A 27,682-nucleotide genomic window follows, 5' to 3' on the forward strand; every position below is an offset into this window, starting at 1 on the left:
ATTAACGAGGGGACAAACCCCCTCATATACATAATAAAAATATAAGAATATAAAAGTTTGTTACGTAAGTTAATTCTTAAGTTACGTATATTTTTTACTAATAAAAACGTTCGTTAAAAATCAAAAGTTCTAGCTGCCTTTTTAAGTAACCGAAAAATTGGAGGGCAACTAGGCCTCCTTCCCCACCCCTTATTGCTCAAAATCGTCTGATCAAAACTAAGTGAAAGCCATTTAGCCATAAATAGAATTAATATGCAAATTTCATTTTAATAATTTATGTGCGGAGAGCCAAAATCAAACATGCATTAATTCAAAAAAGTTCAGAAATTAAATAAAAACAACTAGTTTTTTTAACTGAAAGTAAGGAGCGAAATTAAGACTTAAAACGAACAGAAATTATTCCGTATATGAAATGGGTTGTCCCCTCCGTAATCCCTCGCTCTGTTTATTCTAAAGTTTGACTCTTTGCCACAGTTCTACTTTTTAAAACAATTAAAAACTTTAGCGTAAAGAGCGAGGGATTGCGGAGGGGACAACACATTTCATATACGGAGTAATTTCTGTTCGTTTTAGGTTTTAATGTCGCTCCTTACTTTCAGTTAAAAGAATTAGTTTTTTTATTTAATTTAGATGAACGAACTAAGCAAACAATAAACGAACGAACTATACGAAGAATAGAATACAGAAATACGTGAACGAACTAATAGGAATAAGCCACTAGGCTGAGTTGTTTGCCAATCAATGTGATAAGATCGGACAACTTTTTATAAAAAACAACTTCAAAAAAATCGGACGCCTGCTATTCTTCATTCGGTTGTTTTTGTTCGTTTTTTCTAGATCCTTTCTATCATCAAAATCCTTGGTTCAACGCCCTATTGGACAGAAAACAAACTTGAGCACTTTAAATAAATAACAGTGAGTTTTCATATTTTAGCAACTTGATTACGAAAACAAAAATCTGAGCAGAGCGACGTAAGGTCAGCTAAGTTCAAAATACAAGAAGATAACGAGGGATAGTGACTGTCTTCAGAAAATTCCTTCTTATCTTCTAATATTTTATATTATTTTTTATATTATTTATATTATATCGTATTTTATATAATATTTCATATCTTACATTTTAGTCTTTTCCATCATTTACAATCGATGAAATAGGATCTTAGCAAAAAAAAAAAACAATTCTGTTATCATAACCTAAAATGGCCAGATTTTATTTGGCTTTTTTTTCTCAAGCATAGTAAATGAATACAATTATGGCCAGACCTTCTGAGGTCTAAAAATCCATTAAAACGATGGATATACATAGTTTTCCATGTATAACTAGTTTTTTAATTAGAAAAAAATTTTCCTACACCTTGTAAATCAATAGTTGTTTTTCACAATTTGATAAGGTATTTTTAGAACCTCTTTTCGTTTCTTCGTATTCTTCTTTTGAACCTATACTCCACGCACGTACATTACACGTTTTTGGACCCAGAACTGGCCCAGGGATTGAAAGCAGCCCTGGAGCTATTTTGGAACCAGTCTGAAAAATCAAACACAATGATTTGCAGTGCAACCAGCTCACACTAACATGGAATATCTTACTGACTTATAAACAGACTGCGATCAAAAATGTCATCCTGGAATCAGAGTCGTCTTGAAATTTGACGTTCATTTGGGATGTGTACATCTCTAATCAACCCCAAGGTCTTCGGGGAGTTTGGCAACAAGGAAACATGGAATAGACCTGGTTCAGCTTGAATAGGGTAATTTGATAAATTTGAATGTAGTTGTATGTATTCTATAGGTCACACAGCAGTGACCAAAATAAGATGAATTTGCACTATCGGTCGCAAACAACCTCTTATTTACAATTGCTTAATTCAGCTTTTTATCTTCATTTTCCATTATCAAGATGTGAAATGAAAATAATCAAGACATCAGCTTTCGTTTATTTCAAAATAATAAAAAAGTACAACACAAAATACTGAAAACGGTCGAAAGGAGTAGCCTTTTTAACATTTTGAAGAAGTAACATTTTCAGCTGTAAATTATATCCAAGGGAGCATCCAGGATTTTTGTTGGGGGGGGGGGTACAATAAAAAAATTAAAAACACATCACATATTCGTTTATATGGATTTTTATAATATTTTTTAAGAGTCAGACAAAAAGTTCAGGGGAGTCAAACGCCGTAACTCCTCAACAAAGATTTTACCAGATTTTCAATTTGGAGTACGTGTGTTTAATATCAGGGGAGGCGAGAAAGTTTGCAAATTACTTATACAGTACTATACGACTGGAAAGCAAATATTAAATACAGCTCCTTAAGCCTTCGGGCGAGGATGTTTACCCAACTTAGACCACTCAACTGATCATCAAGGGGATTAAAAAAGAAATCTATCCAAAAAAAGGCACTCACTCTATTTAACAAACACTGACAAAATTACTTGGCATCTTTTGACATAAGACTGTAGAACAGTTGGCGCAGGGAATTGTTTGTTTGCGAAAGCGATTATGATGAAGCTTTGAAGTCTATGAGCATGGGTGAAAATACATCGAATTATACACCGAAGTATTTGGTATCTTAGGAGTACCTCGAAGTTCCTTAGGAGTAACAATAGTCCACAAACTAGCAGCTATTCCATCCCTTTTAGCTGTGGTAGTAGCTAACAGATCCGTTTCTGATTTGTCAGGCAGTTTATCTATGACATTATGAGCTTCAGGTTCCACGATAGCAAGGGGACTTGAATCCAGGTCTTCCACATACTGCGGTTGGAACTTGTCTTTATTTGCTATGCATATATTGTGAAGTATACAACAACTGGCTATCAAACGAGAAACAAAAGACGGATCACAGTCAACGCAAAGAAGTCTCCTCCATCTACCTTTGAGCAATGAAAAAGCCTTTTCAATACATATTCTTCCAGAAAAATGGTTAACATTGTATCTTTTCTGCATTTCAGTTAAAGATTCCTTGTTTTCAAAGGGCTTTAGCAGTTCCTTTGTAAGGGGGTACGTTGAGTCTGCCAGTATGTGCTTCCCACTTGGTACCAATTCTGTCTGATTCAAGATGATTTTCTGTCCAACCCTACTTCTCAGGAAAACCGTAGCATTACTATTAGAGCCTTGTAATCCTGAAAAGAAAGAAGTGAACATTTTGTTCGCATTACAGATTCCCTGTAATATGGTACTCGTATAACCATTTTTGTTTGTATATGACTCCTGATGCTGGCTGTGATTGCAATTGATCCGAATATGGCAACAATTAACAGCACCAATTACCCTTTTGATGCCGCAGCAATCCACAAAGTCTTGTTCAGTTTTGGCAATATCTTCAGCACTAGTCGGCCAAACAACAAATTTGTAGCCTAACGAATCTATAACACGACAAAGTTTTTTAATGCATCTGGAAACGGTGGATTCTGCTACCTCAAAAGTCAATGCAATTTTACCAATTGATATAGCCGACCCAAGGTACCAAAGTGTCATCAATAGTGCCTTTTCAAAAGGAACTGGATGTTCTGGACGTTCGTTGTCTATAAGTGTTTCACTTGGGAACATCTCCTTGCACACTTTTTCCTGGATTAACATGTCTTTCAAAATTTGGAAAGTTGTTCTACTTAGACGATAGACCTCTTGAAATTGGTCATCTGTCATCGCTGGCTCAATAACTTTCGGTGAATTTTCAACTCGAATATGTTCCTGGGAAAGAAGAACCATTCATAAATATGATAGATATATGTGTGATGATGCTTATTAAGTTTTCGCTTTTTCAAAAGAAATTTCTCATACATAGGAAGAAAATCTTTAATTTTTAGGAGTACAAACAAAATGTAAAAAATAACTGACCTCAATTAATCTAAATAATTCTATACAAAATTTTCAATTCTCTTTTTCAGGAATGCCCACAACAAACTCTATTGTCAAAAATGTTTAACACAATAAATGTTAAATAAGATAGTTGGACAGTAATGGTTGTTTGGTATAGTCAGCCAGATTATTTACAAGTTCTAAGGATTGCAGTTCATATTCCTAAAAAAAAACCTTATTCGACTCTTCGATTAAACATTTCAACACCACTCATGTTTGAGTTTGGATTAAGCTCGTTTTCTTCCTTTTAATTTATTAGTCAATTTTAAGAACGAAAAGGAATTTTATCGTGGCCCATTCAAAGTCTTCTAAGCTAAAACAAGTTCTGAATAACAATTTAATTTTTAACAGAAAGCAATATCAAATAGACACTTAACTAAAAAGCTTAGATTATTACCTAAGAAGTGTCTCAAGTCAAACTCCTTATTAGTTTTACAGGCGTCATATTTTCCAGCAAACAGATAACTTTTATTTAAGATTCTATCCTTCTATAAATATCATAGAGGGGAATGGACTCTGATATTTGTCCAAACGAACCCTCCTGGAAAAAGTGAAAAATCATGACACAACTTTTGCGAACGTAAAAAGTGTCCGTCTTCACACTAAGTTAAGATTGACTAGTTACGGTGATTAATAATGACATTTCGTTTAGTGAGATTATTTTTATTACTTTACAACAAGTAATGTTTCTCTGTTTATAAAATCCTATTTTTTCTTGTGCGATTTTTTGTCCCTCTGAAGCTTATTATGAATCTATTCTATGTCTCCGACGGTGTTCATTTTGGGAAAGTTACTGCTGGTTCGGATCATAATTCTGATTTTGTATACTGGATGATAATTGTATTGGGGATAGACTGAGATACCTTGAGTCTAATCCTTTTGATTTTTCCATATTCCAGAGCCATGATAAATTTGTAGAAAATGAGATAAATGATAGTAGGCTAATTAATTTTCCAAATTGTAAACATAAAGTACCTTCCGAAGTTTCTCATCTTCAAAGTACCGTTGTTGTGAGAACAGGATTTTTAAATTGTAGGGTTTTTTTTTACTTCACAGGATGATCTTGTCGATGTAGTTCATAAACCATCTTGTCATGTCGTTAGATTCTGTGAGAGTTTTCTTACCGACCTGACTCCTCAGGTTGTTTTTCCTGGATATCAAATTATTTTTAAAAACCGATTGACTAGGCACCAAGGTGGTTTAGCAGTATTAGTTAAAGAAGATATCTCTTTTCGACGCCTTGCAAATGAAGGTTCTCACGAAGAAATGCTTTTTGAAGTAATGGTGACTGAAATTAGTCTTGGAAAAAAAAATATACTTTTTTTGCGTAGGATACCGACCGCCTTCTTCTCCAGTCAAGTCTTTCCTCTCTAAACTTCATGATTTTTTTGCATCAACCTCATTTTCAAAGTAAAGATGTTATCCTTTCCGGATATTTCAATATTCAATATTTCAGATTTAGCTTTTATTTATAAAATACCCACGGTAAGTAAGGAACGTCAAGTACGGTTAATAAATAAAAATAACATTAACCACCTGACTGAAAGCCTTGGACTGTTGGATTGACAGGATGTAATATCCACGGAGGATATGGCGACTGATATGGCGAAAGATATGGCAACTGATACTTTTCTAAGAAATTTCAATTGCTGCCATGATTCTAGTTGCCCATTTGTTACGAATAAAATTTGCAGAGAAAATTTCCTATAAGGCCATGGATAACGTCTGGAATTTTGACATCAGTTAAGAAAAAAATTAGTTATTTAAAAAGCAGTCAAAGAATCGAACTGATTATATAATATTAAAAATTTTCGAATTTTCAAAAATAAATTAACCACACTGATACGATTGTCGAAACATAGGTATTATAATGAGTCTTTCGAAGAAGCTCAAAATTCTCCTCGCAAAACGTGGTCTTTATTTGATTATTTTATTAAAAAAGAAGGGAAGTTTAAGTTTCCTGAAGTTATTAGTTTAGAAGATGGATCGACTACTAATAAATCGGAGAAAGTGGCTGATATTTTGAATACTTATTTTGCTAATATAGGAGAGAAAATTGTTTCATCAGTAATGAAACAGTTTGATTTACGTAGTAATAAACATTTTTCTTCATACCTTCCATCTCCTCAAACTAATTCAATTTTTCTCGGGCCTATTTCTCAGTCTGAAATAACAAAAATAGTGTGTGATCTAAATCCAGGTAATTCAGCGGGAATTGAAGGGTCCAGTTCTATAATTGTTAAAGAAATATTGTCTGCAGTAATATTACCATTACAGCATATAATTAATCTTTCATTTAAAACTGGAGTTTTCCCATCTGCTTTTAAAGAAGCGAGGATAATTCAGCTTCATAAAGGTGACCGCCCTATAATTACCACCCTATTTCTATTTCGTCAGCATTTTCTAAAATATTTGAGAAGGCAATTTATAAGAGGTTTTATGACTTTCTTAAATCGTCTAATTTCTTCACAAATTCTTTCCGGCCTGGACACAATACTGAACACGCTATCGTTGCTCTCATCCAATATATTCATGAATGCTTAGACAGAGGTGAAATTCCAGCAACAATATATTTAGATTTAAAAAAAGTATTCGATACAATATCCCATGGTATTCTTTTTTATAAATTGGATAATAGTGGTGTGTGCGGACCGGCGTTGGATTTAGTTAAATCTTATCTTGATAAGAGAAAGCAACAATTAGATGGAGGCAATTTCCTCTCTTGGCCTGTACCTCAGTCTTCGAAGGTTGGGGTACCTCAGGGCTCTAGGTCCTCTGCTTTTTTAATTTATATAAATGATATTCACCGCGCTTTTACAATCCCGTGTCTCAACACACATTTTGCTGATGATACGGTAATTTCAATTTTTGAGAGGAGTGACGAGGAGTTGGGAGGCAAAACTGGATATTGCATTTTCTAATGTTCTTGTTTGGTGTTCATCAAATTTTATTGCTCTGAACCTATCAAAAACTAATTTCATAGTTTACGGCAGAAAGTCAAATATCTGCCCTCGTATTACCTAAGTTACTTCTTCAAAGTATCTATTATCAATATCTCGGGTGAAAACGATAAAGTACCTTGGACTTGTGATTGACGATAGCTTATCTTTTAAAAGACACATTCAAAATCTACGCTTAAAGATTTCAAGGTATGTTGGTTTAATGCGAAGATTGAATGTTTATTTACCCTACTCACAAAGTATTTATTTTGCTCTGATTCAAACTAATATCAATTATTGTTCTCTAGTATATAAATCTACATTTAAAAGCTTATTAAACTAATACAGATTTTACAAAATAATGCCCTAAGAACCCTTAAACTTTTTATTCCATCAACTAATGAACTTCCTAGAAAACACCACTGAACTTAACAGTTCCTAATGGCGGTGGTGACATCCGTTTCATGGTCCTTCAGCCAGGAAGTGCAATGGGAGAGGGGAGCAAGCCGTCTTGTGCCTTTGTACACCCTTCCTGTTCACCTTCCCCAGATTTCTCCAGGTGACCATTTAGAACTGGGTCGACTCTGTCAGAGCTTGAGTTACACCACTGACCTCCGTTCCAAACCGAATAACCAACGACACCAGGACCAAAACCCTTATCCTAACAGACGAAGTATGCCAAGTTTACCGTGCCAACCACTCGGCTGGGACGGCTTTAGCGTGGCAACACTGATCATAATGTAGTACTGCATTGAAAACTCAATAGGAAACAACCAAAAGCAAAATCTGAGAAAATATAAATTTTCAGGCATGAAAGAGGGGTCCAGAGAAAAAGGTTTTATTTTCATGTCACTGGTACATTAAGAGCAATTTTACTGATTCTATCACTGACAAAATCTAGCTTAGAAATAGAAAATAAATCTGGTGTTTGCACAATATTTGCATCATATAGCAGATACACAACTATATGGACCAAATCTTTATTCATCATACATATTAAACAACTAATAAACTTATCTACTTGAATTACAGATAAGTACCATATACGTATAAGTTGTGTCATTGGGCAAAAAAAAGAAAGAAAAGCAAACTAACAACAAGACGCGATTCTTACGAATAATTTTGCTTTTTGCAACACTGACAACATCCAACGGAAAAATAAAGGAAAACGAATCTATTTCGACTTACGCTTTGATAAGTGCATTCCTGATCTCGGATTTTTTCATCAATCACGACAGACTCGACAGCAACTTCTTCAGAGACATTTTCTAAAACTTCATTCTTAATGAACTAAAACAATAATTTTATTGCAATATAAGAATACAGCAAAAACCAAACAAATAGAGCTCCGTAAAGAAAAGAAACTTTTGACAATAAAAAGCAGACAGAGCTCCTAGCTACTATAATTCAAACAAATAAAGAACTTTCCATTTTTGCATTAGCCTCCCACCCATTATGATAAAACTTTCACTCTAGTAATCAAAATTAAAAGAAGGAAGTAGAGCATTTGACATGACCAAGATAAAGTCAAAAATGAAAAATCAATAATCAAAAAACAACAAAGTGAAAGATTATATTATGCTGATTTTAAAGTAAGAATTCGAATATTTAATAAAATACCATGCCCCACCCAAAAAAAAAGATTCTTATGTTTTTGTATCCTAATACTTTTTAATGAAGACTAAAGGTCTGAAAAGAGGTTTCTAACTGATACACAGTTCTACCTTTCTAAGGTTGGATCAAAGTTCCGAGTTTTATTGACCAATAAATACAAAATGGAAATACAATACTCTTATTCCCCCTCGAAAGGCTCCCTGGCCAGGGATACAAGGGGGATACAAAAAGAATACAATATAAGCAACAACCAAAAAAAGAGAACAATAGCCAAATAACATACAAGACGAAAAAGAGAACATACCTGAGGCCTCGGAGTCAAAGCGGAGAGAAAACAACCATACACCATGAACAAACACTCAGGGGATATCAACACCTCAGAGGAAAAGGAAAAGGGAAAAAAATGCTATTCTTTTTGATTGTTTACTAAATGATCCTTAAGAATCCTTTTAAAGGTCCCAAACGAGTGGCATCTCTGCACTGAAGAAGGTAGTGAATTCAAGATCTATTGACAAGCAATGAGGGGATTGTGATCTGATCAAATAGTAGGGGTAGGTGAAATGCAGATATTACATGAAGAACGAAGGCTATATGGAGCTGAATCAGAAATAAATATAGGAGTTTCCCGAAGAAATTTTGGAAGATTGCCGTGAAGCTGATGAAAAACAAAAGAAGCACAAGAAATAATGTAAATAGACCGTAGACTTAAGAGCGGTGTTGGTGAGGAACGGTTGGTGTCCATAACTAGGCGCCGTGCTTAATTATGCATAAATAAAATGACCGCAGTTTAGACTGAAAAGTAGTCAAGATATCCATTCCCCTTATAGATACCCTCGTTTGTATCCAGTCCTTATTAGTAACTTATGACTTGGTTACATTACGAATCTCTATTTGTGTACATTCTACGTTTATCTAGTCAATACCAAGATTTAGTCTCCTGGATAAAAAAAAGCCCAAAATTTTGATAATTTAAAAGCCTACTTGCTGGCACGTACGCAGGGGGGGGGCCTTCGGGCCCGCCCCCTCCCAAAATTTTGTGAAATGTTTAAATTCCCCATGGTTTCTTGGGATTTCTGGCAAAAGTAGGACGTTTATTAAGAATCTAGATACATGTGTCAAGCCTTTTCTGGGATTTTACAGCATGCAATTATCCGGTCAAGTCACTGCCCAATTATTAACCCATTTTCTGCCTAACATTTTACCCTCTTTGAAGTAATTAGCGATTGTACTGTTTTTGTTGTTTTTTTTTCCTAAAGAGAGTTTGATTTCCACAACAAAATAAAATTATCCTTGATATTAGGGCGTTTATACCCCATTTTCAGGATAAAGTACAACTTTTAATGGATCAATTTTGGAAACTATCATTTTTCATTAAAATCGACGTTTTCGCAATAGAAGAACTACCGCCCCACAGCACCCATATTGCACTGTTAACCCTAAAATGTCCCTTTCATTGGGATATAATAGATTAATCTCTGGTTCTAAATCGCTATGAACATAACCTGAGCCTAAAACGTACTTTTGAGGCTTCAGTCTTCTTCCCCCCATCCGCTACAATACTGCAGATTAAAGTTAATCTGTATTTTCCGATATACGTGCTTTTTGAATTTATTTAGTTACTAAATAAAAAAGGGCTACTTTGTATCTGCTGTTTCGAAAGTTTTGGTCCCCCCCCCCCGAAAAAAATTTCTGCGTACGTGCCTGCCTACTTGTAACTTCTACCAATTTCAGGCATTTAAAGTAAATTATATACTAGGTAAAAAAAAATAAAGACCTTAACTCTTAGTCAAAAAAGTGTAGTAAAGAGAAAATTTTCATTTATTATACTTATTAAATTTACATTACATATTTTGTTACTTATTTACGTTTATTTATATCATATCATTTATTATTGTTAATTATATTATTATTATTAATTTATTAATTATAACAATTTATTATATGATTATTCTCCAACCAGAAAATGCTGAATAGAATTGCGAAGTCTGTGCTAAAAAATTTTGAAATAAAAGAAATATCTGGCAAAAAGTGTCTCATTATTTAGGTCTACTCATATAACCATGGAGACACAGTATTTTACAAAAGATTGAATTCAGAGACTTAACTTCCTTTGACAACTAAACAGTCTCGATAAGAAAAAGAAGGAAGGAATTTGTAGCCCTCTCCTACTGTCGGGCCCCTACATGGGCATGCAAAAGGTTTCCACGTTTCGTCCATAAAAATTCTCCTGCTGAAAAAAAAATAGCCTACAGTTGTTTATTAGATTTTTAATTATCTTCTGTCTCTGTTTTAACTAGAAAAACCTTCAACACCCACACCCGCAGATTTTTTATTTTAATGCAGACATTACTTTATATTATGACCGGTCATGTCTCTTAAAAAAAAATTACTTACGACAGGATTTGTTTCATTGAAATCTTTCTGCTGAACTGTTGAGGAGCTGGAGTGAACTGCTGAGCTGAACTGATAATCTTTTGACTGAAATGGTAAGAAGTTAGGCTCAACCTCATTTATATCACTTGACAGGGCTCCACTTGCGTCAATTGAAACAGAAGATTCAGTGCACTGTAATAAATTCTCACCCAAGACACTATTTTCTGGGTCTGTATCAATCCTTCTTCTCTTCACAAGTTGCTTAGATACATCCACTGCTTCTGAAGGGCAGTTAGTCTCTTTAATCACATCTAATGGTTCACCAGTATCACAAAGTCCAGTAACTTTTAAAGTATCTCCAAGTTTGATTAAAGAGCGCAACTGGGCTTGTGAAACCATCACTTCTCCAGTGTATATGAACTTCATCAAAGCTTGTAAGTCGCAAAATTTAACATCTTTCAAAACGATTATAAGGTGCGATTGTGAATTGCTAACAAGTAAATTGTGGAAGTAGGGGCTGGATGCCGACAAAACTATTCTGTGGCATTTCAAACTTTGGTTATCACAGGAGAGCGTCACATCTGTGAGATATTCAAAATTCAAAAGAGCAGCAAAATATGTTCTAAGTACATCAGTGTAGTTACTCCATTTTAGACAAAAGGTTTTTTCATCCATTTTAAAAGGTATATCCAGGATGGGTCAAACACTAAAAGAAAATTAAAATTTATATACAACTATTTCAATCAAAATAAAAAAAAATTGTACTAACAAGTAGGGTTTCTCTAGTGGAGAAAAGTTTTGGGACTTCTTTTGACATATTTTTAGAACAGCAAGTTAAGTGCAACACGTCGTCTTTATATAAAAATATAAATAATTTTATTTATTTTTATTATTTATTTATTTTTTTATTTATTAATTATTAATTTTTTATTATTAATATATTATATTCTTAATATTTTTTATATTATATCATTATTAATTATTTTTATAATTATTAATAATTAATTTTATTTATTTATTTTAATATTTATTTACATGAAAAAAGAAACACTCCAAATTCGAAAATAATTGCGCTTTATGGTGTCAACCCTAATTCCCAGCATTAGAGGTTAAAAGAACGGTTTCTTCTCAGAGTTATACGTCCCTAGTGTTTTCCCATTCCTTTTTTTTGTCCAAAATGACGAATTGGAAAATTTGAATTTACTGGGTTTAGGGAATAGTTAGCCTGTAGTGGCTTTAGTTTTCAAAATTTCTCATTTCTTCTCTGAATAGTAAAATAGTTCCTCTTTTGACACTGATTTAAAATATATATGTTTAATGACAGATGGAGCTTCGGTTCAAATGAAATTTACATAATAAAAATTTTGGTTTTGGAAAGGATCCTAAGAAATGATACTTTTAAACGAAATTTTCAACGTGTATAGCGATAGTTGCTGACATAAAATATAAACAAAAGGTATATTGTGAAAGGGAAAAAAGCTATATTATTCATGAAAGAACGTGTCAATCTAGTTATGAAAGGACGTGTCCAATAAACGAGTCCAGTAGGACGTGTCCATGTTTAAATCAAAGAAGCTTGTTCCCCATAACAGGAACAATGTTTATGTAGTTAATGGCTACGCATTAGGAAAATTTAAATTTTTCCCTAGCGTATCTGTAATAGTTTATATTTTTGTTTATTATTTAAATAAAAGGAAAAAAAAATATCTAGAACCAGCAGAAAAGCTGGACCTCCCTTTACATGGGCCTTTAGTTAGTATGGACTTTTGTGGTAAGCTGACAATTCTAGCAAGAATTTGATTTTATTAAAATAAATAAACAGGCGTAATTTGACTAAGATAAGAAGTTTTGAAAATAACCAAGCTACAGGATATATAGGTTGAAATATGAAATTAAGAAATGCCCACATCCCTGTTTTGAAACAAGATACGTGGATAGGCATATTGAATATAAGCTAACACCACTGACACGCGAGCACCAGTTTCCAGTGCGCCAGTTACCCTGAAATATCTTTGGCATCTGGTCATTGCTGGAATTTTAATTGGTTTGAATTGATGTAAGCATGCGTATTTATTGTGGTTGTAAGTTGCGTATTGTACCTTTAATCTGTTGGGACACTACACCTTGTACCGTGTTGTCTAGAATCAAGGATCCGGTACTGTTGTTGTCCAAAGTCAATTAACTGGTAAAGTTGTTACCTAGAGTCAATTAAAAGACATTAATATTTGTTTTCTTGCAAAGTTCAGTAGGCAAACGTCTCCTTACACTTAGATTTGGCTACCCATAGATTAAAACGCCATAGATTAATAATTTTTGTTCGTTTAAGTTTTAATGTTGCGCCTTTCTTTCAGTTGAAAAACTTGGTTTTTTACTTAATTTTCGATCATTTTTTCAATAATGCCAGGAAATCTAGCCTCACCTCCACGGAGAAATCCTCCTCCCCATGGAAATATCTTCTAGACAATTCAACCAAGGTGAAAATCTACCTGGACTATTACTCGTAAAATTGAGACGGAAAAGAGAAAGCAAGACATATAAAAAGAATCGTTTATAGGAATTCTGGCAAATTCCCCCACTGTATAATTTTTTCTGACAAGTTCACCCCCCCGGAAAATTCCCCCATGGAAAAAATCCCAGAAGAAAATTTGTTCCACCCCCATCGGAAAATGTATACATACTTCTCAATAACAAATTAATGAATAAACAATAAGTAAATTTTATAACTCAAAGACCTCTCCCCTGGGGCTGTGGAGGGGGGACACATTATATTCAAAGGCATAGTTATTGGGCCTTTCCACTATGATGAATAAAATGAATATTTCAAAATTTTGATCAGACTATTTTGGGAAAAAGGGGGGCAGGGGAGCGGGCATAGCTGCCCTCCAATCTTTTTGGTCGCTTAAAAAGGGAACTAGAAATTTTAATTTCCGTTCGAATGAGACCTCTCAAGATATTCAAGGAGCAATGGGGTGATTGATCATCCCTGAAAATAAAAACAAACAAACACGCATCCGTGACCTTTTCTTCTGGCGAAAAAATACAAAATTCCACATTTTGCAGATAGGAGCTTGAAACCTCTACAGTAGGGTTTTCTGATACGCTGAATCTGATAGTGTGATTTTCATTTCCAAAAAAAAAACTAAAAAGAAAAAACTAAAAAAATAAAAAAAAATAAAAAAGGAAAAACTAAAAAAGAAAAAAACTAAAAAAAAGAAAAGCTAAAAAAAGACAAAAACTAAAGAAAAAGAAGAAAACAAAAAAAAACTGAAAAAGAAAAAATTAAAAAGGCCAAAAACTAAAAAGAAAAAAAGAAAAAACTAAAAAAGAAAAAGAAGAAAAAAATAAAAAATCTAAATTAGGTAAAAAACTAAAAAAAAACTAAAAAAAAAGAAAAAACTATAAAAAACTAAAAGAAAAGAAAAAAAACTAAAAAAGAAACAAACTAAAAAAGAAAAAAGTAAAAATTAAAAAAACTTAAAAAAAAAACTAAACAAAGAAAAAAACTAAAAAAAGAAAAAGCAAAAAAAGAAAAACTAAAAAAAAGAAAAAACTAAAAAAGAACTAAACATGACGTCATATTCAATATGACATCAAAAAAACTAAAAAATCTAAGAAAAGGAAAAAGCTGAAAAGAGATAAAAATCTATAAATAACGTTATGTTCGCAACGCGAAACCAGGCTTGCGGCTGATAGAGATAGTAAAAAAAGAAGGCGTGTTGCTGTATTACAAAAGCAATGCGTGTATAATTATCCTACAATGTCACCAAAAAGGGAACAGCAGGAGGAAACACCAGAGCAACGCAAAACCAGGCTTGCGGCTCAAAGAGAAAGGGCCAGATTAGGAATTTCCAATTTATGTCGTCAATTCGATCCAAAAATGACATAGCATTGGCCCTTGCATCGTCAGGAATAGCCACAACGTTGCTGCTTGGTGAAAGAACGGCTCATTCCGCTTTGAAACTGCCTCTGAATATGCAGTCTACACAAACTCCCATGTGCAACATTTCCAAATCATCTGGGATGGGTAAAGTATTGCAGCAATGCAAACTTATTGTTTGGGACGAGTGCCCAATGGCACACAAAAAATCACTCGAGGCTCTTGACCGATCACTGCAATATTTGCGAGGACATTTCCAAACCCTTTGGCAGCACATTAATATTGCTTGCGGAAGATTTCAGGCAAATATTACCTGCTATTCCTAGATCGACACCAGCAGACGAAATGAATACTTGCCTTAAAAATTCGAATTCATGGGTACACGTAAAGACATTAAAATTAACTATAAACATGCGTGCCCGATTGCAATACGATCACTCTGCTGAACACTTGCCAGTAAGTCTCTGTTTAATGGATTTTTGATTTGGTTATTAACCAATCTAGGGGAGATTATTGAATAATTTTATGATGTCTCTCACGCACTTTGATCATAAACACACTGAGCTTATGACGAAGATTCTTAGCCTGGAAAAGGGGATTGAGGCTTTGCGAAATGAGAATTTGGAACTTAAAGAAGAAAATACGGTTCTCAAAACCGAAGTAGTAAATCTAAAAAAAGTCTTGTCTTCAAGTTGAACTTGTTTCAAAAAGACAGAATATTCTACTTCACGGTATACCAGCTGTTCAAGGTGGTAACTCGGAAAATGCTACTCGTGAGTTTCTCACTGAAATAGGAGTCAGTAACGCAAATTCAATGCCCTTCGTCAATTGCTATCGTTTGGATGGAAAGAAACCATCAGGCTCTAATACTAGGGCAACGTCTAGGACTACACTAAAAGCCGGGCCAGTTTTCGTCACTTTGGCTAATTTAGCAGATAAAGACGCTATTATGAAAAATTATGGTAAGCTGAAAGGATCTGGAAAAAGTATCACTTCTGACCTCCCGCGTGAATTGGTACGTCGTAGAAAAGAACTGCTATCTTTCGGCTATAATCTGCGTACATCATCTGACACTTCAACAAGAGTTGCTGAAACCCGAGTAATAACGAAAGGAATTAGTGTATGGATTGAAGCGAAAAAGTCTTCAAAGAGTAAGACTTGGTTGCGAATTGAGGACTCATGTTTTGACCCCTTTAAACTATCTAGTAATGCGACCTCGGTGGTTCCCTCCCCCGCCGTGATAGTCGGAGATGATGAGTAATATGTGTGATTTGTTCATTTTTTTAGTGATTTGTTTGATGTTTGTTAGTTGTTATTTTTTTTTCGTAAGTTATGATCTATAAATTTTTCTCCTGGATTGGGAGATTTAGTTATGTTTTTGTTGTTTTTCATTTTGTATACAAGTTTTTCTCTTATTCAGGTTTTCTGTTTTTGGCCTTTATTTTTTCTGTTTCAGTTTCTTTTTTCTCAAAAAATGAGTTCATCGTTCTGTTTGCCTAGTTGCTGTCCACATGTCATTGTTATGAAGATGCCAAGCTGGGTGGTGAGTGGCACATGATGGATCATAGTTTGTATGTTTTTTTTTAATTTGTCTGACTCTAGTTTGGGTGACATCTCCTCCTTGGGTGAGCGACTATTTCATATTCAAAATAACCCAATTGATGTTCTTAGTTTGATAAATAATTCAGTTGGCTAGTCTAGCAAATCACCATCAAATCCCCATTTTTCAGTTAGTAGTAAATACGTATCGGATTTAGATCGAGCATCCAAACGAGATGATCGATTCTCTATACTTCAGCTTAATGTTCAGGGTCTTTGCTCTTCGTTTGATGAGTTGAAAAAAATTGTGCGTAGTGGCCACCCTGACTTTATTGGTCTTTGTGAGACTTTCCTTGATTCGAAAAATGAATCTTTATTGCATCTCCCTGGGTATAAGATGGAATATTTGAATCGAAGTAGGATGGCTAAAGGTGGCCTTGCTGTTTATGTTTCGGAATATCTTCCGTACTCTGTTAGACATGACCTGTCAAGAAATGAAGAAGGAATTTTTGAATCCATATTTATTGAGATTAAAACCCAAGCTAAAACTTTGATAGTTGGTAATATATACGGGTCTCCTAGTGGGTCTGTTCCCTCTTTCCTTCAGATTCTTGATGAGGTCTTGGAAATAATCCAACTTCATTCATGTGAACTTGTAATTATAGGCGACTTCAACCTTAATTTGTGTGACCGGAGGTCATCCTCGTCCTTGGATTTTCTTTAGACAATGCTCGCTTGTGGAACACTACCTTCTGCATGCATTCCAACTCGCATAACTAACAATACTGCTTCTTTGCTTGATAATATTTTTTCATCTTTGACCTTGGTGCGAAATTCTATATTGATGAGTGATATCTCAGACCATTTTCCTGTTTTTTCCATGTATGATTTTTCCGATTCGTTGCCAAGGAGGAGCCAAGAAGCAGGTTTTTCCTCTTTAAAATTTAATGATCAGGGCTTGCATATTCTTAGGTCACGGTTGGCAGGTCGTTCGTGGAGTATTTCTGAAAATGGATCTGACATAGATTCTTTGTTTAATTCGTTTTATGATTCATTGAAAGAAGTTATCTTTGATACAAGTGATGCACCCCAGTTGAATCCAGCATCGAAAAGAACAACCCCTTTGAATCCTTGGATGACCCCTGGACTCCTTAAAAGTTGGAGGAAGAAAAATTATCTTTGGAAGGCTTACAGGTGCTCTAAGCCATTTTCGCGTGATTCTCGGCTTCAATTTTTCAAAGCTTATAGAAGAGTTTACAATTTGCTTTGCCGAAGGGCTAAATCGCTATTTTATCATAGAAAATTCTCTGCGTGCGGTAAAGACATTAGGAAGACATGGCAAGTAATCAATTCTGTTATCAGGCCATCTTTTCTGCCTCCTTCTGTCCCTTCAAGTGTTGTAATTGACGGGAAAAATGTAGAGGGTGAGCTAAAAGTTCAAGATGCGTTTACTTCCTATTTTGCTAATATCGGCAAAACTACAGCCTCTTCTGTAAGTCCTTCTTCTTCTCTACCTGATTTTAGGTCTTATCTAGGACCGCCTTGTCCTAAATCAATGGCATTGGAATCTGTCTCTGAAGCTGAAATAGCCAGAATTGTCAATTGTTTGAGGGGTTCTTCATCCTCTGGCCCAGACTGTATTCCGACTAAGGTTGTCAAGTTCATTCTTCCTGTCATTGTGTGTGCCCTCACGAGACTTGTCAATCTTTCTTTTGAAAATGGTGTCTTCCCAAGTGCTCTAAAGCGTGCTCGTGTTATCATCCTTTATAAGGGTGGATCAAGGAATGATCCTGCAAATTACCGTCCAATATCTCTTTTATCAATGTTTAGTAAAATTTTTGAAAAAGCTATACTTTCTCGACTTCTTGATTTTCTTAATTCTAAATACTTTTTTCATGATTTTCAGTTTGGTTTTAGGGCAAAACACTCAACTGAGCATGCATGTGCAACTCTCTTGAATTATTTAAATTCAGCTCTTGACTCTGGTTTGATACATGCTGCTCTTTTTCTTGATGTTCGAAAAGCATTTGACTCAATAACACACAAGATTCTTCTTTTGAAAATGTCCCATATTGGTATAAGAGGGAATGCTTATTCATGGTTTCTATCATATTTATCTGGTCGAGTCATCTCGGTTCATCCGGACTTTTCTAATCCTTCTGGAATAGAGTTTGACGTTCCACGAGGATCTGTCATTGGACTGATACTCTTTTTAATCTACGTCAATGACCTTATTAATGCGGTTAAAAATTTAAAACCTACCATTTGCTGTCGTCTTTGTCAACCAGTATCCGTCACTAGCTGTGACAAGAGTTTGTCCTTACCAGATACACTTATTGCTTTTGCTGATGACAGTACTCTTGGCACAGCTGGTGGAACTGAGTCTGATCTTCGTTCAAGGATGATAGCCCTTTTTGAAAGAGTTATCCAGTGGTTTGATGTAAATAATCTTGCCTTAAATGTCGAAGTCATGTTTTCTCATTTTCTCCAGAGTCTCAAAGGTTTGCCCTGATTTAAATGAAAAAAATGTATCAAGAGGTTCTCTAAGTAGACCTAAGGATCGTTATGTTCGATTCCTAGGCTTCTTGCTTGACGAAAATCTTTCGTTCCAGCATCATATTGACCTGATTAAAATGAAAGTCTCCAGGAGTCTCGGAATCCTTAGAAAGCTCAAATATATATTTCCAGGGTCGATTCTTAGATTCTTGTTCTGCAGCCTAGTTCAGTCTTATGTTTCTTATTGTTCTGTTATTTGGATGTCAACTTTTCCCTCGTCTCTGAAGCCACTTTCAAAACTTTATGATAAAGCAAGGACTCTTATTCAGGAAACTAACCGATTTTCACTTAAACCATTGCTTGATTTGAAATCTCTCTATTTTCTTTCTTGTTCTTCTTTCATTTTTTTACAGTTGCACGGCCATCTTCCTGCTGTTCTATGTAATAATATATCTTTTGTTTCTGATCAATCGACTTATCATCTCCGCACTTCCAACAATTTACCGGTTCTTCACACACCGTCAGTGAGGTCTGACTTCAACCCTTTGACAGCTTGCAACAGGATCTGAAACACGTTCCCAGAGTTCGTACGAAGCTGCCACTCGTTTAGTATGTTCAAAAATTATGTTAGAGATTTTCTAGCTAGTAAATAATTTTGTTTGTTTGTTTTTTTTCTCTTTATTTTATATTCCGGTTTCCCTTGGAGTTGATGTCTCTGGATTGAGCTGGATATTTAATTGAGTTGGTGAAATCATGTGCTACCCCCTGCCTAGCTTGTCATTTTTGGAGATTATTAAGGCGGGCGACTCAATTTTGTTTTTTGGATTTTGTTTATATATTTTTTTTTGTTGGTATTTTTTTCTCCCTTGTTCTTTCCCGGCCATGGAGCCTTATGGGGGAGATTGTCTTGAAGCATTTTTTTTTGTTTATGGATTTTATTGTTAAATAAAGAACTCAGAACTCAGAACAGATAAATTGCTGGCAATTTGAAACGGAACGCTCCCAGTTGACTCAATTTCAGGACGTATACAACTACCTCCTGAATTCTGTAATTTAGTGACGTCAAAAAACGATTTGGTTGAAAAGATATTTCCGAATATTCTAACCAATTACAAAAATCATAAATGGCTAAGTGAACGAGCGATTCTGGCAGCCACAAACAAAGACGTCCACGAAATCAACAATATTATTCTGACCAAGATTCAAGACCAGGCAGTCATTTACAAGCCAGTCGACACAGTTCTGGAATCAAATGAAGCGGTTAACTATCCAACAGAATTTATAAATTCCCTGGATCTCCAGAGGATCTTCCGGCGTACCAATAATACTGTTGCGAAATATTAACCCACCAAAGCTTTGCAGCGGCACGCGACTTAGTGTAAAAAAAAACAATGGAAAACGCAATAGAGGCAACAATCTCGACAGGGCCTTCCGAGGGTGATGTATTACAAGAGCAACGTGAAACCTGGCCTGCGGCTGAAAGAGAAAGTAAAAAAAGAATGCGTGTCGAGGAATTACCAGAGTATATCAGAGGAATTGCCAGTTGTATATCCGCAAGTTTTATACAGTTAAAAATTAGCACCTTGCACATGTGTTGCTGGGGCATGTTCCAGAAAAAACTAAAAAATAAAGACGAAAAATAAAATAAAGAAAGAAGAAAAAACTGTAAAAAAAAACTAAAAAAGGTAAACAAAAAAAAACTAAAAAGTAAAAACTAAAAAAAAACTAAAAAAAAGAAAAAACAAAAAAAATTAAAATTAAAAAACAAGGGATTACAAGAATTCAAAAACCTTAAAAAAGAAAACCAAAACTATGAAGTTTAGTAGATATCATTGTTAGAAATTGGACTTTCTTTAATAATCAAATATCTTTGAAAAAACTGCAATAGAACACAAGGGACAATGAGAATCCATATATAGAAACCCGCCGTGTGCCGTGCTGGGGCCTGGCAGCAAAGCTGCCGGGACTCAGCTAGTCAAAATCATTATTACCAGTCAAAATCAAAAAAAGAGACAGAATAAATAAAAGTACAAAAAAAAGACATACAAGACGAATACACAAGACAAATAAAAAATGCAAGTTTTACACACATTATAATATCACTTTTTTCAAAACATCCCATTCTTTGGGACTCTCCATTTATTTTTCAAAACATCACATTCTTTGGTATCTTTTACATATTATTCCAGTGCATCCTAGTAGGACTATGTATGTTATATCATATCTCATCATATATAGCCAGTGAATTATAGAAGAAATTTGTTAGTTTTTTTAATATCAAAGGGAAAAGGCATTCAACTTTTCCTTTGTTGGAATACTTTTTCCTTGAGTATGATGTCGTATTTGACTAATTCAGTTGCCTAGCTCCCTTTGGTTTGTCCTTTACTATGTTTGATATGTAAGCCTAATTGCTTGCTTAGTTAAATTAGCTCTCCATGACCCCTTAGATAAATTTTATAAATGTTATGCAGGAGGAGGGGATTCCCACAGGAAGAATTTTCAGTGGGGAAGAAATTTTCTGGCAGTAATTTCCTGAATTCAGGTACTAATTTTTTTTTTATCTGTCTTTATTTAACTTTGGCTGCATAATTTTACATATGGAGAGAATGTTACTGGGGAATTGCCCAAGGATAATGTTCAGTAGAGAGGGAATTTCCCATGAGGCAGGTCTATCAGGGAACTCTAAATAGCCAAGGAAAAAGGCATGGAACAAGAAATGACAAAAATCAAATTGAATTAAAAACGAAAATGTGACCTAAAGATAAAGAATAACACAATAGCTATGGAATTACATAGATACTCCTAAAATAACAATGGAATATAGAACATATTATTTTTAGCATCTGTAAAGGATAAACAGCAAGGAAGACTTGGATTTATGACAGAATATTTTAATTCAACTAAAATTGCTGATTTGGTACCCTATGGTTTGAAACTGAAGAATAAAATGATAATTAAGGCTAATCTCTAATTTACGTGTTTCAGAGGGTATAGTCATTGAACCATTTCTGGTTGTAATTGAATTATATAACAACACAATTAAAGCAAAAATATAAATGACTGGGGAAAAGCTGGGAAAGAAGTTCTTTCGGTATCTATGATCTCATGCCAAATTACACCCCAGAAAACTGATCCTATGAAATAAAGGATTTTTTGATGCATTAACAGTAAGGAAGAATTGAATTCATGTGAAAGTTTCTTAATTCAACTGATCTTGCTGATTTAGCCCCTTATGATTTATGACATCCTAAAAAAAGATAAACAATTCATTCGGAAATTGTGGAGGTGGTAATACAATTCAACAATGCAAATGCTTATCTCCAAATGAATCAATTTTGTTTGCTACTCTTTCTTTGGGAAAACAGAGGGCTCCTCCATAAATACGTACAACATTGAAGGGTCCCAATTTAGAGGCATAATTGCTATGGGGCAGGGGGCAACTGCCTTGCAGACCCCACTCCCCCCCAGCTTGATGTTTGCCCATCCTTCACCCAGAATTTAGCGTCTTCAAAAATCTCATCCAAATAAGAACGGCCTGAATAATTCAAAAATCCAAAGAAACAGATTAGTTTTCTTTCATAATAATTTGTTATACTATCCATCGAAAATAGACCAGACTGAGCCAAAAACTGAGCCTTATAGTCAGATTTATTTATCTTAATGGGGATGTGTGTGAAGAGCCACTTGGCTGTGTTCACTTTCAAAAGCTTAATGCAAGCAGCCTTGCTTCGACCATTTGGGTTTTAATGGAGAAGCATGATCTAGCATGGGAGAACTGTGAAGCCCATTGATTTGATGGAGCCAGTGTCATGAGTGGAGCCTGCAATGGAGTTCAAGCTTTTCTAAAGGAATTTACACCACAAGCAAGGAACATTCGTTGTTGTGACCATTGCCTGAACAAGTTACTAGTTCAGTTCATTACTGACTGTCCTAGTGTCAGGGACTTTTTCTCAACTTGTCAGGCCCTCTATGTATTCCAGTCAAGAAGCAGGCCATGTCACAAACTATTTGTCAAGGTCCAGGAAGAACATGGTGAAAAACCATTAGAACTAGAGCGGCTTGTAGAAACAAGGTTGTCTTATTAGTATATTTCTGTACAGAAAATTGCCTTAAGACTGACAGCAATCATGGATACTTTGCAGGTCACATCAAGTGAAAGAACAGCAGATGAGAGAAGGGAAATATTACTTGGTCTAATTGGTTATACCTCAAAACAACTACATTCTGATCCTTTGTATATTCAGAAGAAGATGTCCTGTTGATATCTCTCAAGGATCATCTGCAGCTGATGAGGCCATATAACAACTGGGATACAGTTGTATCATCTGTTAAAGAGAAGTATCAGAGACTGGACATTGAAGTTCAGCAACCAAGACACTCTGTTTCTTTGAACAAAAGTTTAGCCATCTCTTATGTTGATTCCATTGTTGACTCCCGGAAACAGAAATGCGCCAGGAATGGCAGGACTTATGAACCATTTATTGACTTTAAAGTGGATTTTCTCTACTTTGTTATTGACTGACTGGTCTTCAAGCTGAACTGTTGGCTTGATCTCAACAACTCTCTATTGCAGTCACTTTAAGCCTTCAACTCCAAGTCTATTGAGTTCCTTGATCCAAGATTGTTTCACGTGCTTCAGAATGAGTGACCATCTCAGAAATGTGACGAGCTAACTTTGATGTCACAATTAAATTTTGGAAAGACATACCTCACACAGCTTGGACCACAGAACATATTGCATGCTTGATCACTTCTCATGAAGAATCTGGAAACATTCAGCTTGGTCCTTAATGCATTTGACCTAATTTAATTGCTTCCTGTGTCAACTGCATCAAATGAAAGATTCTTTTTGTGTAAAACAGCTAAAAACATATCTTTGCATGTCTATGTGAGATGACCAGCTAAGTGAACTTTTGGTCATTGGTACCCAACCCAAAAAAGCAAAGAGGCTTGACGTTAATCATGCAGTGCACAAATTTGCAAATTTGAAGAAGCATCACTTTGCCTTGGTCAATTAGTGAAAAATCTCTTTGTTTTGATTATGTTTTTATTCCTGAAATAAAACTGTTCATTATCACTTGACTGGAAAAATCTTCTGCAACTTTGCCCCCCCCAGGATTTTGATGAAATAATGTGACTGTCTCAATGACCTGTAATTAACACTTACACAGTTTATAGCATCTTTGTAGATTTTTACTGGGTTTTGTGCCAAGGCTTGTTGGCATCAAACATTGTGATGGCGTTGTTCTTCTAATAGAATACTTCTTTGTTCTCTGCTTTTGTTTTGCTGTGCTTCTCACTGCTGATTGTCTTCTAACCATATGTTACTTTGTTTTTCATTTGCAAATATGATCACTTAGACATTTTTTTTAATGCCCTTTGCTTTAGCTGCTTTGGTTTGTCTTGGTTATCCAATTGGTTCATTTTAATTTCCTTGCATCTTTATAGGATATAAAAATGGGTTAAAACTTTTGTTTCAAACTTACTATTTCATTACAAATCCATTTTGTCAAAGTTATATAATTCACAAACATTAATTTGTCAAGATTAAGTTGAACAAAAAAATCAAAACAATTCCACCAAGTTTCCTTCTGATTCTGTTAGGCTGCTTAAAAACAATAATTTCACATAAATGTTGAAAAATATTAAATCCAATAGAAGAAACATGGCAGGTGGAAAAATTGAGAACAAGGACCAGCATACTAACAGCTGAAGTAGCTGCAATCAATTTGGGCATTAATTAAACTGAACCAGAGCAATAAACATATAGTAATATTCTCTTAACCTAAATCTGCTCTCAATATCCTAAGATACACTAATTTTGAAATACTGGACATAGACCTACATGAAACCAAAAAAAACCTAAACATTCTTGGAAGATTAGGCTGTGTTATTAAATTCCAATATACACCTAGTCATCTAGGTATAGAAGAAAATGGAAAAGTTAGCAAAGAAAGAAGCAAAAAGCCAAATGGAACTGGTGCAACCTCTAATTATAAGGGATACAACTAGATTACAACTAAAAACATTACCTAAATTAAAACCACAAAATCTGTCCCCCTTTCCGACCAGGATACAATCAGTCTGGTTTCATCACCTGTGTACAAATACAGCTAACCTCAACCACCACTATTGTTCATACAAAATAAACTGGCCAAATGGAAAAGTTGCCAATAGCCCATTTTACAGATACTGTAAGAACACAGAAGAAACCCCTGAGCACATAGCATGGAATTGTAAAATACTGGAAAGAAAACAAGTGAATTTCTTCAATTTGAAAATCAAACTAAGACTGAACTCAAACCCACTGACTGAAGTAAAAAGTTTAACCTAATCTTCAAAAAAAGATTTCTTCATACATGCTTTTAAACAGATAATAGATCTAAATCTACAACACAATATATAGTAGGTCAAAATATGCTGACCTTATTGAATTGGATAAACCCTAATATGATGTTAACTCATATTATCACCTTATTAGCTGATTTACATCTTTACATATTCATCTATATTTTGAATATTAATAAGCAGTGCTTACAGCAAGGCCATTTACCATAATAGTAATGTAATTTTTATGGCAAGAGAAACTACATATTAAGGCAACATCTCATACAGCCATAATTGAGAAGAAGCCTATGAACTTATCCTGAGAAAAGAAGAATAAATTAAAGTTGGGTTTTATCAACCCAACCCAAATAGAAGAGGGGCAAATGATCCAATTTTCAGGACACACACCTTGATTGTCTACAGCTGAGGGACTGAGAAATCATTCTGAATTTTGTCATCCAACTCAATTATGACAAATCAATGATTGTGGATTATATAATTTTAAAAAATGGGTAAAATTATGATGGCTCATACAACTGACTTACTAATTAAAGTGAATATACCATTCAATGCCTTTTTTATGTTCTTTACAAATATAATAATCACCACTACCATAAATTCAAATTTAAGCACTTTCTGAGCTATTGAAAATGACAAATTTTTAAAAAATTATGACAGTTAATACAACTGACTTATCAACAAAGTGAACATACCACTTGATGCCTTTTTTATGTTCTTTATGAATATAATAATTGCTTCTACCACAAATTCAAATTAAGCACTTTTTGAGATCTTAAAAATGACAAATTTTCAATGAGAGTATGAGTTATTGCTCATGTTCCACAAAATAATAACACATTTTCTCAGTAACATTTTTTTTTAGTTGTTTTCAAAAAAATTAATGCTACATTTTCTCAGTGCTAAAATTATTGGTAAAACTCTAGTTAATTGACTTCTTGCTATCTTGGAAAGGGTTTAGGTTAGGAAAATGAAACTTTCAGGCATGGGTCTACAGGCTAAAATATGTCCTGGGAAGGTACTTTAAAGTACCCACTTCCACTCCTTCTCCCTCTAGAGGGCCCTGAAATTTGCCTACATGACAGGTCTATACCTATTGAAATTTTGACAAAACAACATTTTACCTTAATTTTCAGTTACTAGTTGCTTTTTCTCATCTTTCAATTCTGAGAATGCAATTCCTGTTATTTGAGTAGATTTTTGAGCCATATCAATGTTTTTTTTTTCACAATTTAGTAAATGTATTTACATATCTTTAAAACCTTATAAAATGGAATTGAGCGAAGTTATGAAGCTGAAAACAATTTTGCTGTGCTTCAATTAAGCAGAAGATCTATTTTGCAAGGTTTCACTTTTATAGCACACATATTTTTAAAGGTCATTAGAAGTCAGCGCCCTCTAGAGGGAAAAGGAGTGGAGGTAGTTGCATCAAAATACCTTCCCAGGACATACTTTAGTCTCTAGATTCATCCCTGAAAGTTTCATTTTCCTAACCTAAACCCTTTTTTTCAAAATTTAGTAAATGTATTTGCATATCTTTAAAACCTTATAAAATGGAATTAAGCAAAGTTATGGAGCTGAAAACAATTTTGTTGCACTTCAATTAAGCAGAAGATCTATTTTGCAAGGTTTCACTTTTATAGCACACATATTTTTAAAGGTCATCAAAGGTCAGGGCCCTCTAGAGGGAAAAGAATGGAGGTAGTTGCTTCAAAATACCTTCCTGGGACATACTTTAGTCTGTAGATTCATCCCTGAAAGTTTCATTTTCCTAAGCTAACCCTTTCTGAGATAGCAAGAAGTCAATTAACTAGAATTTTACCAAATTATTTATTACAAGATTAGTTTAGGTTAGGTTAAAAAGTGCTTACATTTGAATTTACAGTAGAAGCAATTATTATATTCATAGAGAACAAAAAAATGGCATCAAATGGTATATTCACTTTATTGGTAAATCAATTATATGAACTGTCACACATTTACCAACAAAATGGATTTTATAGTGAAATAGTACATATGAAATCAATTTTTTAACTCTTTACAGAAAAAATATCATTTTCCAGACCCAGAAAAGGCTGATCACTGAATTTGCAAGAGAAGCACTTATTATATTCAGAGAGAGCATAAAAAATAGCCTCTAGTGGTATGTTCATTTGACTTGTAGGTTGATTATAGCCTATAACTGTTCAATATTTACCCAAAATTTACCCTTATGCCTATCCTCCCCTGCTGAGAGAGGTGGTAATCTTCATCATCATTCGTTTCTTTGACTTATGGTTTAATAAATATTAAAAAAAAATTAACACCACCGAAGCAATTATTTATCAAATAACTAGGCCTACAAAAATCATTTAGTCTTTTCCTGGAATCATGGTCTAGTACAATTGGCCTGTTCAAATTTACCTCTTGCAGCATTTTCTATTCAAAAACTTGCGAGGTTGAACAAATCATTTTGGAATTTTTCAACACAGCTAGGCTACTAACTAACATCTTTTCATGGATTCTTTCAAGAGTTTAGGTTCTTTTAGAAAGAGCATGTTTATAAAATTGAATTAAGATATTTTGGATGCCATCTAGTATTTTTTAACGAGAATGTTGCTATTGTCCTTGCCAAATAACCTTTTCCTGAACTATATTCGAAGTGAA

The 27,682-nt window shown here is 34.4% G+C and overlaps 1 protein-coding gene across 3 annotated transcripts; it reads right to left on the bottom strand.

The window, feature by feature from the left end:
- Positions 1–1,914: 1,914 nt before the first annotated feature.
- On the bottom strand, positions 1,915–27,595 carry LOC136043873 (uncharacterized). 3 transcript variants are annotated; one of them, XM_065728841.1, is made up of 4 exons: positions 27,440–27,588; positions 10,801–11,485; positions 7,981–8,082; positions 1,915–3,685 (listed from the first exon to the last, which is right to left on the bottom strand). In XM_065728841.1, the coding sequence occupies exons 2-4, from the start codon at positions 11,452–11,454 to the stop codon at positions 2,516–2,518; spliced, it is 1,926 nt and encodes a 641-aa protein (XP_065584913.1). In that variant the 5' UTR covers positions 11,455–11,485; positions 27,440–27,588; the 3' UTR covers positions 1,915–2,515. The 3 variants fall into 3 exon arrangements, with proteins under 3 accessions (XP_065584913.1, XP_065584914.1, XP_065584915.1); XM_065728842.1 differs by lacking the exon at positions 27,440–27,588 and adding an exon at positions 23,859–23,990; XM_065728843.1 differs by lacking the exon at positions 7,981–8,082 and having other exon boundaries at positions 27,440–27,595.
- Positions 27,596–27,682: the final 87 nt, after the last annotated feature.

The sequence above is a fragment of the Artemia franciscana genome, chromosome 2 (assembly GCF_032884065.1).
Source record: "Artemia franciscana chromosome 2, ASM3288406v1, whole genome shotgun sequence".
Taxonomy (NCBI): domain Eukaryota; kingdom Metazoa; phylum Arthropoda; class Branchiopoda; order Anostraca; family Artemiidae; genus Artemia; species Artemia franciscana.